This window comes from Nerophis ophidion, linkage group LG03 (assembly GCF_033978795.1).
Source record: "Nerophis ophidion isolate RoL-2023_Sa linkage group LG03, RoL_Noph_v1.0, whole genome shotgun sequence".
Lineage (NCBI taxonomy): Eukaryota > Metazoa > Chordata > Actinopteri > Syngnathiformes > Syngnathidae > Nerophis > Nerophis ophidion.
The window spans coordinates 38,026,747-38,043,579 of record NC_084613.1 but is presented as its reverse complement, the minus strand read 5'-3'; the positions used below and the strand labels follow the sequence as shown (position 1 = coordinate 38,043,579).

At 43.8% G+C, this 16,833-nt stretch overlaps 1 protein-coding gene across 6 annotated transcripts in view; it reads right to left on the bottom strand.

Annotated features, from left to right (window-relative positions):
- LOC133549554 (latent-transforming growth factor beta-binding protein 2-like) overlaps positions 1–16,833 on the bottom strand; it is a 333,835-nt gene that overhangs the window by 82,406 nt on the left and 234,596 nt on the right. For 4 of the 6 annotated variants that reach the window (XM_061895071.1, XM_061895072.1, XM_061895075.1 and 1 more), the window contains 3 exons: positions 6,244–6,369; positions 5,938–6,063; positions 5,648–5,773 (listed from right to left, as the gene is read on the bottom strand). The exons of 1 other annotated variant lie outside the window; for it this stretch is intronic. In XM_061895071.1, the coding sequence (XP_061751055.1) occupies positions 5,648–5,773; positions 5,938–6,063; positions 6,244–6,369 (378 nt within the window). The remainder of the gene's footprint in view (positions 1–5,647; positions 5,774–5,937; positions 6,064–6,243; positions 6,370–16,833) is intronic. One more of the 6 variants, XM_061895074.1, reaches the window with a different exon arrangement.

Sequence of the window (16,833 nt, the reverse complement as noted above, 5' to 3'; positions counted from 1 at the left end):
TCTGCATGACTGTCACAGCACCCTACAGGTTCATTTGATGGCTGATTACCACTTATGTATGCCCTTGTTGCTAGGTCTCGACTTCATGACCACATCACAAATGGTACTCAAGCCTCATCTCAGGAAGTATGTAATGCCCGGAGGGAGAGAATTCAAATTTCTCCCCAAAGGCAAAGAAATGCTTCGCTGGGCTCACCCTGGTCCCTCCATTAACTTTTACATGGCCATAAATGAGGAACCTCAAGTCAATCAGTCTGCAATCCTCCTCCTCGAATCCCAACCTGAGGTGGTGCGGCCACTGCTGCAGAATTGGCCAACTGTGTGGACTGAGACTACTGGGGCCACCAGGGTAATCCATCCATTTTCTACCGCTTGTCCCTTTTTGGGGTCGCGGGGGGTGCTGGCGCCTATCTCAGCTACAATCGGGCGGAAGGCGGAGTACACCCTGGACAAGTCGCCAACTCATCGTAGGGCCAACACAGATAGACAGACAACATTCACACTCACATTCACACACTAGGGCCAATTTAGTGTTTGCCAATCAACCTATCCCCAGGTGCATGTCTTTGGAAGTGGGAGGAAGCCGGAGTACCCGGAGGGAACCCACGCATTCACGGGGAGAACATGCAAACTCCACACAGAAAGATCCTGAGCCTGGATTTGAACCCAGGACTGCAGGACCTTCGTATTGTGAGGCAGACGCACTAACCCCCTCTGCCACCGTGAAGCCTCCACCAGGGTAATTAAACATCAAATCACCACCATGGATGAGATGCCTGTGAGGAAGCGAGCTTACAGAGTGTACAATCAAAAACAGGAATTTATTGGTACCAAATCAAAAAAATGATCGGCGATGGAGTGATAGAGCCATCAACATCTCTGTGGGCCTCTCCAGTTGTTCTGACACCCAGGAAGGACGGCGCACCCCGATTCTGTGTGGACTACAGAGGTTTGAATCCCAAAACCCAGCATGACGCTTATCCCATGCCCCTCATACCTGAGATCCTGGAGTCGTTGCAAGGTGCAAAATTTTTCAGCTCCCTTGACCTGCAGAGCGGCTATTGGCAGGTTGCCATATATGACGACAGCAAACCGAAAACTGCCATGATCACCCATCTGGGCTTATATCAATTTAATGTCATGCCATTTGGACTTTGCAATGCTGGGGCAACCTTCCAACGCTTAATGGAGACAGTTCTGGGTGAGCTTAGGGGAAGAATATGTTTTGTTTACATTGATGACATCATTGTGTTTTCGCAAACTGAAGAAAAACACCTGCTGGACCTTGAAGCTGTGTTTAAACCTTACTCTAAACATAAAGAGATGTCACCTGCTTCAAGATCAGCTCACCTTCCTTGGACACCTAATATCAGCCAAAGGAGTGGAAGTAGACCCGGGAAAAATATCGGCAATAACGGCATATCCTCCTCCCACAGACTTGAAGGGTCTTCAAAGGTTTCTTGGTATGGTTGGCTGGTACCACAAATCCATCCCTAGTCTGGCTGACATTTCAGCTCCACTAAATCAACTAAAAAAGAAGGATGTTCCCTGGGAGTGGAGTCCTACCTGTCAGGCGGCCTTCGACCACCTTAAAACTCTGTTGCAGTCAGCACCAGTGCTTGCTCAGCCACATCCTCTAATCAGTTTCCTGGTTCACTGTGATGCCAGTGACTTGGGCCTCGGGCGCAGTCCTGGTGCAATGCCTTGAAGGTGAAGAACGGTCAATTACCTTTGCCTCCAGAGTGCTCCAAGGAGCTGAAGTTCGCTATTCCACTGCCGAAAAAGAGTGCTTGGCCATGGTGTGGGCAGTTGAGAAGTGGAGACATTTCCTCGAGGGAACAACTTTTGATGTCTTCACAGACCACAGTGCCCTTTTATGGGCATTCAACTGCCCTAAGACTTCATCACGACTTACACGGTGGACGCTGAGACTCCAGGGATTCACAATCAGAGTCCATTACAAAAAGGGCTGCTGCAATGTGGTACCAGATGCACTGTCACGGGCACCCCAAACACTAGAAGGGCAGATTTGCGTAGTTGTCCCAAAAACCCACTGGTCAGATCTCCCCAGCACACTGCAAGATTTGTCTGAAGCCCAAAAAACTGATACAACATGTCTGGACTGTGGACCCTCTGTTGACCAACATACGACTGGAAGGATACACTATCAACTTCAGCAAGGGGTGTGGTACCGGGGAGTAAGTACCATCTAAGTAAGGCGGTTTCAATTACCAGCTGGTAGTGCCATTGGCTCTGGGGCCACAGTTCCTGGCCTACTATCATGACAGTCCTTTCGGAGGAAATCTAGGGAGAATGAAGACACTCTTGAAGATACTGGAAGTAGCTTGGTGGCTGACAATAAGGAAGGACGTCTGGAGTCACGTCCACGCATGCCAGTCTTGTCAACAATACAAAAACCCCAATGACAAGCCAGCTGGGCAACTCCAGTCCTCTACCGTCAGCGCTCCAGGACAGATGCTGGGGGTGGACTTCATGGGACCTTTTCCCCTCAGTAAGGCTCGCAACTCTGTGCTGATGGTAGTGGTGGACTATTACTCTAAGTGGGTGGAGCTTTTTGCCCTGAAAGACGCCAAAACTCCCAAAGTCTGCCAAATATTTAAAAATTACATTTTCACTCGCTGGGGAGTTCCCACATATGTTGTGTCTGACTGAGGGCCACAGTTCACAAGCCAACTGATGTCCCGTCTGTGCGAATCCTTGGGGGGGTAACCACAGCTTACCACCCACAAACCAACATGACAGAACGAGTCAATCGCACCCTCAAGACTATGATTGCTGTCTTTGTAGGGAACCATCATCAGGACTGGGATAAGTGGCTGCCTGAATTCCGGTTTGCCCTTAACACCGCTGTCCATGAGACGACCGATTCAACCCCTGCCAGGTTGATTCTCGGGCGGAATCTGATGGGACCCCTGGAACGACTGGTGCACAAAGCTCCACCACTACACACATCTGCATATCACACAATACTTACACACACACACTTAAAATAGGAAGTAGAGAGACATAAAGGCGCAGCCAAAGCTCAACAAGCCAGATATTATAATGCACGACGCAAAGATGTACACTTTGTAGTTTGGGGATCTGGTCTGGATTAGGGCGCACCCACTTTCCAAAGCTTCGACTACATTTTCTGCCAAACTTGCACCCAGATAGTTAGGGCCTGTGCGGGTAGAGAGAAGTTGGGTCCTGTAAATTACAGTATTCGTTGGGTGAATGATAAGTCTAAGGTGGACACTATTAATGTGGTAAACATGAAACCCTATTATGGGGGGATGTAATGGGCATAGGCGTCCATCTACATATAATAGATATTCCAGTCACAATCAACTTGTGCTCAGCTGGGAAAGTAATTATATATACATATTATGTCATCCATTTAATTATGAAACTGTTACAGGCGTATTAAATCATGTTGATATTAAAAATTATTAACGTAAATGAATGTGGGGATATAAAATGCATCCTGTCCTACCAGACCGGGCAGAAGCGGAGGCAGAAGCGGAAGCGGAAGCAAATGACACAACCCTGGAGCACCTGTCTGTCACAGCGTTTTGCCACGGAGTCACTTTATGGAAGTATCCTAATTTTTGACTTTTTTTGTGACTTACCATTGGCCTGTGGAGAACCTGGACAAAACAGACTCTTACCAGGAGGACTTTTGAATGGGACGCACAGACGCGGTACCTTGAGTACACGCTGCGGCTTCCGAACAGTTGTTTGCTGCTCGTACGTGCGTGCCGCTGTGCACACGTCTCGTACGTAACTTTGGGGACTTTGGGGGAATATTTGTGTGGTATAAACTTGGGGAGGTGAACGATACTTTGGGCTGTGGGATTGTGTGTGTTATGCGGGTGTTTGATTTATATTGGCGTGTTATATGGACGGGAAAGGGGAGGTGTTTGTTATGCGGGATTCATTTGTGATATATCAAATATAAGCCTAGTGGTGTTGTGGCTAATAGTTATACCTGTCTTGTGTTTATTTACTGTATTAATCATTCCCAGCTGAATATCAGGTCCCACCCGTGACTCTTTAATTTGCATAGTGGCAGAGACACCCAGGGAACTTGGGTGCTTTTGTTACAAATGATTGCTCCGTTTTGCCTTTGGTTGCATAGAGGGAGTTACACAGCATGAGCTTACCGAGGAAGGATGCACTGTGGTTGACTTAATTTCAAATTGAGGCTTTAATATTTTCCATCATCTTATTTAAATCCTATCAGAGGCTCACTTGGACCTGGGGTTGTTTTGTAAAACTTTTTCCCAGCACAGAGACACACATCGGTGGGGGATCTTCCTCTCGGGCTAGATCCCCCACTTCCATTAAAAAAAAAACACACCACAGTATATGTGAATAACTGATGTCATATTCGAATCAGACAATCATCTGGTTTTGTCATTCTAATTAAGTCATTGCAAAGCTAACATCTCTGTGTTGGAGAACGTAGATATTTTATTTCATTGATCTCATAACTCATTTCATGTTGGGTACTGTAAACATGTTCAGAAACTACAGCAGTCGTATTTATTTTGGATTGGATGCGCTTAAATCACACTCAATCAGCATTTTTTTTTTTAAATATTATTTTAAATGGTAAAATGCCTCTCTCTGAATGTTCTGAACTCCCCGGTTCCATACCAGTGCTGCATTGGGCAGAACGCTACCTGAAGGTGCTTTGCAGCAAAATAACAGTGCCTTTGTTGGCTGCATTAGTAGAGCACATCCCTTTGCCTCAATTGCTTCAATATGTAATAACAATTATTTTAACACACTTTGTTAACCATCAATGATTTCTTTATCTGCATGTCTAATTATGTTCAGAGACTATAACAAGCAATTTAAATTGATTCGGTGAGGAGCTTCTTAAATTAACACTCAATATTTCAGCTCATTGTTTGTTTTTTCTCAATTTTTACTTTCAACGGGTTTGTTGAAATGTTCTGAACTCCTGTTTCCATTCCAGTGTTGAATTGAGTAGAGGAGTAGTTTCATACAGTTTATGTAGGGACTTAACTCTCCATTTTACCTACATTGCTTGAAGATGCAATAACACACTTTTTTTTAACATTCAAATTAAGTATTATGCCTTTATCTGAGTAAGTAGTACCCTCACAACAAAAACCATCTTCAGAGAGCTGTATGCCGGTTTCACAGCTCCTGCAGGTATAAGATCCCAGGGTGTTTGAGCACAGCTGGCCCGGGCACACATTAGTTGCCAAGAATTCATCCACATCTGGACATAAATACATGGACACATCATAACCCAGATTGCCATCTCTTACTTGAAACAAAAACATCCTGTTGCATTAAATCAACTAAATTAAAAACTCAGTGAAGCAAGGACATAGGAAATGTTAACACCTGGTTCTTTCAAGTTGAGTTATCTGAAGAGAAGTTGACATCATATGCTATTTTAAGACTGGTGTGTCATTGTTTGAGCAGGAGTTACATAATCAGCGCTAGAGGCAGTGGGGTAGATCAGCCAGCTGTGATGTGATGTCTATGACATGAAACAGGGTTAACCTGAGCCAGATAAACTCAGACAAACCCATTGTAGACAAACATCTGCATGCAAGTAAACAAACATGAAACCAGCTAGCGTCAAGAGCGCCAAAAGTCTCACCATCACACTGCTGTCTATCTTCGGAGACTGTGAAACCGGGCTGACAGCTGACACATGTGAAGGAACCCACTGTGTTTGTGCATGTTCCCCGGGGGCATGCATTGGGCAGCGTGCATTCGTCAATGTCTGGCACAAAACAGGACAGGATATTAGAAATACACTGGAGAACAAGAGGATTGTCTGCTGCCAACAAAAACACCCAATTTACTGTGACAGATCCTCTCCAATGTTGATAAGACTCATTTGAAGCAACGCATGCATCCAATTAGGATGAGTGCTGGGTTACCAACCTTCACAGAGCTCTCCGTCATATGACACTCTGTACCCTGTGGGGCAGTTCTCACAGGTGTAAGAGCCCTCTGAATTTAGACAGATCCCATTCGCACAGGTAGACAGGGATTGGCACTCGTCAATATCTGGGAGAAGCACATGAACAACATGTTTGATCCTCACTCTGATAGGAACAGCAGTGGCAGCGGAATGCAATGAGTTTTAATTTTGTGTTTTGTCACAGTGCCTAGTATGTGTCAAAAGAGGCTTTGAAAAGAATAAATGGTTTTCTATGAATGAGAAGTATAGCTAGGGATTGAACTAACCTTCACACCTGTGTCGATCCTGAGACACTCTGTAGCCACCCTTACACCTGGTGCAGGTGTAGGACCCCGCCGCGTTTGCGCACACGCCACCGAGACACCAGTTACCCTGAGCACACTCGTCCTCATCTGGACACACACACACATCCAATTTACAAGAACTAATTCTCCGCTTAAACATTGCCTTTGGTCATTGCCTTTGTGTTATTTTGTAGTAATTTGTCATTAAAGGGGAACTATTAGGATGTTCTACATTAAACACACATAGCTGTGGTCCAGAACAGTATTTCTCAAACTGTGATTCTCCACTAGTGGTACGCAAGTTTCATTTAGTGGTATGCCAAATAATCACATATTTAAATATTTATACAAAAAGTTAATGTTCAAACTGCATGTAATGTTAAAGTGTTCAAAAATATTTAATAAACTTATTCAATAAAACCTCAGCTTTGTTTTGAATGAATATTTAGGTGTGTTACACTACTGTATTTAAATGTTTGTCGTTATGGCGGTACTTGGTGAAAAAAGTTGGAGAACCATTGATCTAGATAATACGTATTGGATATGGTTTGGTGTTTAATTTGTGTAAATTTTGCTCCACTGTGACTTTGAAATCTCGTTGTTGAGTCTGTCTGCAAGATGTTTGATTCTTAAATGAAACCACACCCCACTTCCAAAAGTGTCATAATTTATCTCAGGGCATTCAATCGATCACAACTGGACAGTTTGGTTTGTCTTACAAGACGTTTCACCTCTCATCCGAGTATGCTTCATCAGTTTGTGCTCATAGACTTAGATTGATCAGATTTAATCTAGCGGCTGGTGCCAAAACCCAGACTATTTATATTCCAAGACCAGGAGGGTGTGCCTAGGCAAGGATGGTTTTCGCCCTATCGTAGTAAGAAATGTGATGCAAACTAGCAATCCTACTGTCAAAGTGTAAAGATGAATGCACTGATTCATATATTGGGAAAATAAAACAACCACTAAACCGACGCATGACACAGTTTAGGGCAAACTCTTCAGGCCAAGACTCAGCTGTCTACCTGTCTACCGCTATTATAGAAGTGGATATCATTGTTTACATCCAGAGCAGCCGTCTTTGAAACAAACTCAAGGATGGTGAGAATGCTTCAACTTTCCAAGTAAGAAATCCGACCTTAAGGGGCGTTCCAGTTAAAATTCCAACTACGAACTCGGAAATTCCGACTTCCCGTTACAAATGGAACCCACAATGAGCTCGCATGTTGAAATGGCTGGTCTGTCCCTGTCCACGCCCCTTTTTAAATACGGAAATCCTATTTGAAGTAGCCATGTCTTTGAGATCACGCACTCCATACGGTCCAAAAAGGCAAAGAAAATGAGCAAGATGGCGAAAAAGAAGAATTTCACAGACAATGAATTGGAGGTGCTTCTTGCTTGAGTAGAATATTGCACTCCATTCCACTATTGCTGCAAGTTTGTGCAGCAGTGCGCCAAGGAAAAGGTGTGGTTTAATATTTCACACTTTACACAAAAGATTTTAACATAAGTGTACTTTGCAGACAGATACAATCAGGGGCTTGTCTGAAGGATCTGAAGGTGTAGTTTAACCAGAAAAAAATGAGATATAAAATTAGGGGGGCACATTCGCTCAATATACCTCACATGGATTAATACTAATATTAATCCATGTGATTAAGACTAAGACTATCACTTTCAATACCTGTGGCCACAGGTCATGCCTTGTGTTGGTTTTGTGTGTGTTTTCCTATGTCCAGCGCTCTTTTCTACTTTCCACTTCCTGTTTCTTGTCTGAGTAGCACTTTTACTTTGTTTGCCAGCACACCTGTTTTATGTGCTGTCATTATGCTTTTTGTTTCCTGTCAAAGTTTCTTGTCGTGTGCACTCCTTTGCTCTTGCCAGTTTTGGACATTAAAAATAAGTTTCACGCCGTTTGCTGTCTTCTGCATTCTGGGATCACGACTACCACAAACTATGCACAAACATGACAAGGACAATTACATAAATAAATGTACTCACCATGAAGCCACCCATGGTGCACAATGCCATTTCTAGTGTTTTCCCAACCATGCTGTAACTTTGAATGTAAGAATCATGTGTCATCGCTACAATGTTGGCTCCGTGCATTTGCGCATCACATGTGATCAGTACATTGATCAAATATAAATGTTTCCTGTTTACATATACATTCGTCATATGATGGTTTTTATGGCAATGCGTTTGCAGTCGAATAGGTCCAATTACATTAGAAAAACCGTCTGTTGCTGCAAATGGCGCTTAATTGTTGACCTATTTAGCTGCGTTGTATGGAAATGTTATACACCTGACTAACATGACGATAATTGTTTTTTGTTCCACTTTGCCTATGCTTCTATATCCATTAGTGTAATTGCTCATGAGGGTTTGTGTTAATTTGTAAATGTTTCTGATGTGAACATCAATCAGTCTGAGGAGAAATTGTTTGATTTGTATTTCTTCCAGCAGTTACCCAGCATCACCTGTGTGTATCACCAAATTGTCCACAGCATGTAGAAATGTGCATATAGCCATGGAGTTTGACCTGCTCAGTGGCCTTGTGGTTAGAGTGTCTGCCTTGAGATCAGTAAGTATTGAGTTCAAACTGCGAGTTAGTCATTTTGTGCACACACACTCTTAATATATGAGGCACCTGATCTACTAAGATTCCAACTGAACAAGTACTAAATAGTGTGTGCAAACAAAAAATGTGCTATTAATGGGTGTGCGGCATGGTAGAGCGGCCGTGACAGAAACCTGAGGGTTTTAGGTTGGCTCCCCGCCTATTGACATCCAAATCGCTGCCATTGTGTCCTTAGGCAGGACACTTCACCCTGAATGATGAATGAATGATAAGTGATGGTCAGAGGGGCCGTAGGCGCAAACTGGCAGCCACGCTTCCACCAGTCTACCCCAGGGCAGCTGTGGCTACAGATGTAGCTTACCACCAACAGGTGTGAATGAATGATGGGTTTCCCACTTCTCTGTGAGCGCTTTGAGTATCTAATAATAGAAAAGCGCGATATAAATCTAATCCATTATTATTAATATTATTGTGGGTGATCGATTAAGCACACATGCAATTCATAACAAGTGAAATTCTGGTGCGTGCCTTATTTAAATGAGGATTTTGTGTGTACTACCATCCGTCACCATGAAGACTGTCAATTCCCTCTACATTCATGTTATTACCTGTGATGTTTTATTATGTTTTGGAACATAAAGCACACAACTGTTATGTTTGCCACCTTTCCTGGGGCAGTAAGCACTCCTGAGTGTGATCTACAACAGAACCCACTTTTTAGCATGCCGAAGGTGAATTCTGGTGGATGAAGGCACAACCTGGTGCACTGTTATGGTTCAGACACAAGAAAATGCATGGTACGGAAATTATTTTCATATAGGAGTTAGGTGGACTATTATGGCAAAAATAATAACCATAATTATTTTGATTGATATTGTAACCACAATTAGTTACACAATTATTCAATAATTTGAAAGCATGAGTAACGTATTTCCTTAAAATTTCCGCCGGGGCGCTAATTGATTAGAAACCTCTTCTCACTCCTGCGCTTATCAAAGGCATGCGGTAAAAGTAAGCATGCGCTAATTATTTTAAAACCTCTTCTCACTCCGGCACTTACCAAAGGCATGCAGTAAAAATTTGAGTGTGATGTAAGTTTGGACCTTAAATCCTAATGAAAGCTCTTAATCATCTTCCCTTTATGCGATTTCAAATTACCGGGATTGAAATCAGCCTCCTCCATTTTGAAAATGATGACAGGGGAAGTGTCACTTGTGACGTTACGAGTTTGACCAGGCAGTAATACCAAGCATGCGCTAACTATTTTGCGAAGCGAGTTCGACCCGGCAGTAATTCAAGGCAGGTGCATACTATATGCTTTGCGGCAATTCAAGGAAATACAGTATTTATTGTACCACCAAAATTCAACTTTAAATATAGTTTTAAAAGAAAATGGATATGAATTAGTACAGAATAATTTCATTTACAGATGAAGTGGATCATCCTTCTTACTTTCAGCTTCGCGGTTAAGTCTCTGTTTCAAATGGCCGTATCAACATTGTTGAGATCAGGACAGCAAGCGTTAAATGAGCGCTACAGGACTCATTATTTTCCCAAAACAAATTTTTCTTCTCCTCACATTGACAACATTTCACTTACAAACCCCGTTTCCATATGAGTTGGGGAATTCTGTTAGATGTAAATATAAACAGAATACAATGATTTGCAAATCATTTTCAACCCATATTCAGTTGAATATGCTACAAAGACAACTTATTTAATGTTCAAACTGATAAACAATTTGTTTTGTGAGCAAATAATCATTAACTTTAGAATTTGATACCAGCAACACATGACAAAGAAGTTGGGAAAGGTGGCAATAAATACTGATAAAGTTGAGGAATGCTTATCAAAAACTTATATGGAACATACCACAGGTGTGCAGGCTAATTGGGAACAGATGGGTGCCATGATTGAGTATAAAAGCAGCTTCCATGAAATGCTAAGTAATTCACAAACAAGAATGGGAATAGGGTCACCACTTTGTAAGCAAATTGTCGAACAGTTTTAGAACAACATTTCTCAACAAGCTATTGCAAAAAATTTAGGAATTTTACCATCTACGGTCCGTAAAATCATCAAAAAAATCAGAGAATCTGGAGAAATCACTGCACGTAAGGGATGATATTAAGGACCTTTGATCCCTCTGGCGGTACTGCATCAAAAACCGACATCAGTGTGTAAAGGATATCACCACATGGGCTCAGGAACACTTCATAAAACCACTGTCAGTAACTACAGTTGGTCGCTACATCTGTAAGTGCAAGTTAAAACTCTGCTATGCAAAGCGAAAGCCATTTATCAACAACACCAAGGAATGCCGCTGGCTTCGCTGGGCCCGAGCTCATCTAAGATGGACTGATGCAAAGTAGAAAGGTGTTCTGTGGTCTGACAAGTCCACATTTCAAATTATATTTGGAAACAGAGGACGTCGTGTCCTCCAGAACAAAGAGGAATATAACCATCCGGATTGTTGTAGGCGCAAAGTTCAAAAGCCAGCATCTGTGTTGGTATGGGGGTGTATTAGTGCCCAAGGCATGGGTAACTTACACATCTGTGAAGGCACCATTAATGCTGAAAGGTCCATACAGGTTTTGTAGCAACATATGTTGTCACCCAAGCAACGTTATCATGGACGCCCCTGCTTATTTCAGCAAGACAACTGTTACAACAGCGTGGCTTCGTAAAAAAAGAGTCCTTTCCTGGCCCGCCTGCAGTCCAGACCTGTCTCCCATCGAAAATGTGTGGCACATTATGAAGCATAAAATACGACAGCAGAGACCCCGGACTGTATAACGCCTTAAGCCCTACATCAAACAAGATTGGGAAAAAATTCCACTTTCAAAGTTTCAACAATTAGTTTCCTCAGTTCCCAAACATTTATTGAGTGTTGTTAAAAGAAAAGGTGATGTAACACAGTGGTGTACATGGCATTTCCCAACAACTATGGCGCGTGTTGCAGCCATGAAATTCTAAGTTAAATATTATTTGCAAAAAAAGAAAAGAAATAAAGTTTATGAGTTGGAACATCAAATATCTTGTCTTTTTAGTGCATTCAATTGAATTTGAGTTATAAAGGATTTGCAAATCATTGTATTCCGTTTATATTTACATCTAACACAATTTCCCAACTCATATGGAAAAGGGGTTTGTACATTTATGCCAATTTCCCTGATATTATTTTGAGTTTATCAGCGGATTCTGTTTTATTGGCCAATTGTGTGACTATGTCCGGGATTACGTGAACCCAAAAAATCATGGGCAGTATTATTTTTGTTGAGTTTAGTGATTATTAATTAGGCATACTTGTTGCGATCCGCTGATCGGATCATTCCATTTTGTAGCTTTTGTTCCATTTTTGTACCACTCTCCGTCGTTTGACTCCTTAGTTCCTGTTTAGTCTGTCACCATGGTTACATCTTAGTTCCACCTGCTACTCTCGGTTCCCGCACACCTGTTTTTCTTAATCACCATCCTTATATAAGCCAGCCTTTTCTGGGACTCTAATTTGTTCACATGCAACAGTTGACGTCTTGTGTTTCATGCTCTCTCTCGCTAGCTTCCACGCTAAGCTCTGTTTTATTCCTAGCTTTCATGCTAGTCGTTTTTTCTCTTTTTGTGCCTTCGTGCCAAGTGTATGTGTTCCATTCGTTTTCCTAGCTTTTCATGCTAGCGCTTTTGTCTGCCTTTCTGTTAGCACCAGTATTTTTTTTCCCTAACCCTTTTATTTATTTAATAAATACTTTGCATCTTACCTTACGCTGTGTTTTTGCCTGGAAGAACGAACCAGGCATCACTATGCCACAGAAGTCTCACAGTAGAGTCCCAGCAACAAAGAAAAGTTCTTCCGCGTCAGGCATCCACGAAGACGTCTTCGACGAAGGCACGTGGATGGTGCTCAAAGCGTTAGAAGCAGAGACTCTCCGCTGCGAGCCAGGTGAGGATATGATGTGGGGCCCGGATGGTTACCTGGTCCCAATCGAATCCACCTGGTCCGGTGAGTTCCCTTCCTGAAACGCTTGCACTAGTCAGCGTAGGCTGTAGTCGCTGAAAAAGGCTTCGTCTTGCGACAGTGACACTCCCACTCCACGACTCCCACCTCCTAAACACAGCCAACAACAAGCAGCACTTCCCCTCCACAGTTCTTTGGTGATCCCATTGCACACTTTGCTAAGTGTTTCACAGACTGGGCTAACTCTCAGCTAGAGACCGGCGCGGATGACGTCATTTCATCGACGCCCCCCGGTGACGTAATCACGCCCACCGTTGATGACATCAGCAACAGTGAGTTTTTTTTAAAGACCCTCTCTTTCAGCCATCCTCTAATGACTTTTACATTTATAATAAGATAAAATGCTATCAGGACATTTTGGCTAAGTGTAGGTCTGATCAACCACATTCTCCTACATTTTTGACCCCGCCCCAAAGGTCTCAAGCCCCGCCCAAGTCAAAGGGTTTTTCTCCTTTTTCTAAAGGACAATTTGGACAATCTAGAGGGGAGGAGTCTACCCACCTCCTGACCTCCCTCCGCCACCCTTAGAGAAAATCTCACACCACAGGGAGCGCGTCTGGGATCCGCGTCTTGAGGGGGGGCTTGTGCTGGTAACTGTGCTATGGAGGTAGCACAGCTGCGCTCGGCCAAGCAGCAACCTCCATGCAGGCAACCTTTACCGTTTTTTCGACCTGACAAGCCGCAACCTCCATGTAGGCCAGCTTTATCGGTTTTTCGGCCTGCCAGGCCGCCACCTCCATGTAAGCCACCTTTACCGGTTCTCCAACCTGTCAAACTGCAACCTCCTATGTGGCCACCTTTACCTGTCTTTCGGCCCGTCAAGCCGCAACCTTCTAGTAGACCTCCTCCACCGGTTTTTCGACCCTTTAAACCACAGCCTCCTCCTAGAACTCCTCCACCGGTTTTTCGACCCGCTAAGCCACAACCTCCAGCGCGTTCTCCTCCACCGGTGTTCCGCCCTGTCAAACTGCGGCTCGCTATGCTGCCTCCACCTGCACCACGGCTAGCACCTGTAGCTAGTCCTAGCCCAAGCCTGGTTTTCACACCAGCATCTGACTCAAGCCTGGTTCTCACACCAGCATCTGACTCTCACCTGGTTCTCACACCAGCATCTGACCCTCACCTGGTTCTCACACCAGCATCTGACTCAAGGCTGGTTCTCACACCAGCATTTGACTCTCGCCTGGTTCTCACACCAGTACTTGACCCTTGCCTGGTTCTCACACCAGCACCTGCTCACGCTAGCGCCGGCTCCGGGAATGGAGCCCACACCAGCACCTGCTTCGGGGCTGGAGCCCACACCAGCGCTTGCTCCGTGGCTGGAGCCCACACAAGCGCATGCTTCGGGGCTGGAGCCCACACCATGGCCTGCTTCGACAAATACGCCTGTCTCCACGTCCACGACTACTACGCCTGTCTCCAGGTCGACGACTACTACGCCTGTCTCCATGACGATGCCTTCGGCTGCAGCACCCGAACCTGCTTCCACGGCGACGACGACGCTCCTGCCTCCTGCTTCCACGGCGACGACGACTCCGCCTCCTGCTTCTACAGCGATGACGGCTTCACCTCCTGCTTTCTCCATGACGACGTCTCAGCAATCTGGGGCCTGCAGGCGGCCCTCTCTAAGAACTCTAAGGCTGCTCTACTTTTGGCGCCACGCACGCCCACCTTCTCGGCGGCCACCAATGTGGCCTATTTTGGGGTCGCCCGTCAAGACTTTCGCGGCAGCGGAGTTCCATCCGCCGCCGCCACAAGACTTGTCCTCGGTGGATTCGGGGACACACGACCTGGAGACCCGCCACCTTCGTTCGTGAACTTTCTTGTTGTGGGGGGTGTTCAAGTATTTTTTGTTTTTGGGACATTTGGGATCCGTCCTTTTGGGGGGGGGGGATCCTGTTGCGATCCGCTGCTCGGATCGTTCCATTTTGTAGTTTTTGTTCCATTTTTGTACCACTTTCCGTCGTTTGACTCCTTAGTTCCTGTTTAGTCTGTCACCATAAATGATAAATGGGTTGTACTTGTATAGCGCTTTTCTACCGTCAAGGTACTCAAAGCGCTTTGACACTACTTCAACATTCACCCATTCACACAGCGATGGAGGGAGCTGCCATGCAAGGCGCTAACCAGCACCCGTCAGGAGCAAGGGTGAAGTGTCTTGCTCAGGACACAACGGATGTGACGAGGTTGGTACTAGGTGGGGATTGAACCAGGGACCCTCGGGTTGCGCACCGCCACTCTCCCACTGAGCCACGCCGCCCCTGTATCAATGTTAACCTCAGTGTTACCAATTGGCACAAAGACATGCTATGATTTGGCTGAATTTATATTTTGATTAAAAAAAATGCATCATAATGCAATGATTATCTAATTTAAGCCTCTCTATTTCTACTATTCTACTATACTTACTGGATTCTGAATCTGTCTAACAACCCCCTCGACCTTAAAGCTCCACTTAACCAATCAGATTGGTGTATTGTACTGTTACTCAGGTTTAAACATCACTAAAAACTAGCTAGTTTAAGAGTCTTTTGATATGATGTATTACTCCGATAGGGCACAATTGTAAGTTTCCTTTAATAAATACATCTTAAGTTGTGTACAGGGTGAATCTGAATTCTTCTCCTTTTGGCCGATAAGTTCAAATTCCTTGGCCTTCTTTCCCAACTACATCAAATCTGTTGCAAATGGCCAGGAGCGAAGGGTCGGTTTCAGCCCTGTGCCACTACTCAAAGCAAAATAAAGACTCACCCCTTTAACCGGTTATGTGCTAATTGTTATCAGCAAACAGTAAAGAATATTATATATCATTGGATGAATATTTGAAAATCTGGCATCGGACTGAACTGTTTACAAAACATCTGTCAGTAAAGGGTCTTCAGCTCCCCAGAAAAAAAATGTCCAATTTCTTTCTTATTCCGGTTTGGATATACAATTTGTGCATCCCAAAAACACTTTCTGGCTGCCATTTTTGAGAAAAGGTGACTAACAGTACTGAGCAGAGGCCACTATTGCCTTGCTGGAGCTGTGAGGTGAGAAATTCCAAAGATCTTGTGGAAATCTAAGAAAATTCTCATAGACTATTGACTAAATCTAGAAGTGTCATACAAATGCAAGGGGCTACTTAAAACACATCAACCATGGTACTTCCACATCATGTAGAACACAAGCACAACATTTTTAACAAACAGAAGTCTGAAAAGTTGGGCCTTTTTTTAGAACCAAACACATATTAGTTCCACCTGCTACTGTCGGTTCCCGCACACCTGTTTTTCTTAATCACCATCCTTATATAAGCCAGCCCTTTCTGTTCATTCATTCTGGGACTCTAATTTGCTCCCATGCAACAGTTGACGTCTTGTGTTTCATGCTCTCTCGAGCTAGCTTCCACGCTAAGCTCTGTTTTATTCCTAACTTTTATGCTAGTCGTTTAGTTTTTTTTTGTGCCTTCGTGCCAAGTGTTTGTGTTCCATTCGTTTTCCTAGCTTTCCATGCTAGCGCTTTTGTCTGCCTTTCTGTTAGCACCAGTATTTTTGTTCCTTAGCCTTTTATTAATTGAATAAATCTTTTATTTATTACCTTTTGCTGTGTTCTTGCCTGTTATACCACACAAGCTTCACAATAATAGCCCTATATCAAATTAAAAAAGCAACCATTGTGACATCCTAAACTTCTAGTACACATGCTCTTTTGTCACTCATTCGAGCCTCATCTGTTTCACCGTCACAAGCTCTGGTATTTGATTGCACGTTGCGCAGCCCATTACTCCTTATTTTTTGATTGATATATTTTGATAGTTGTCAAAAGCCATAATCGAAATCGAAATTAAAATTATATTAATTGTCCAGCACGAGTGCTGTCTTCAGATCAACCCATAAGTCATTCATCAGATCAATGATGGAATTGCTGGACAGATATGTCAAATATTTTTATTACAGATAGATTCCCTCTCTCCATTGTCTGTCAAAATTGCACTGAC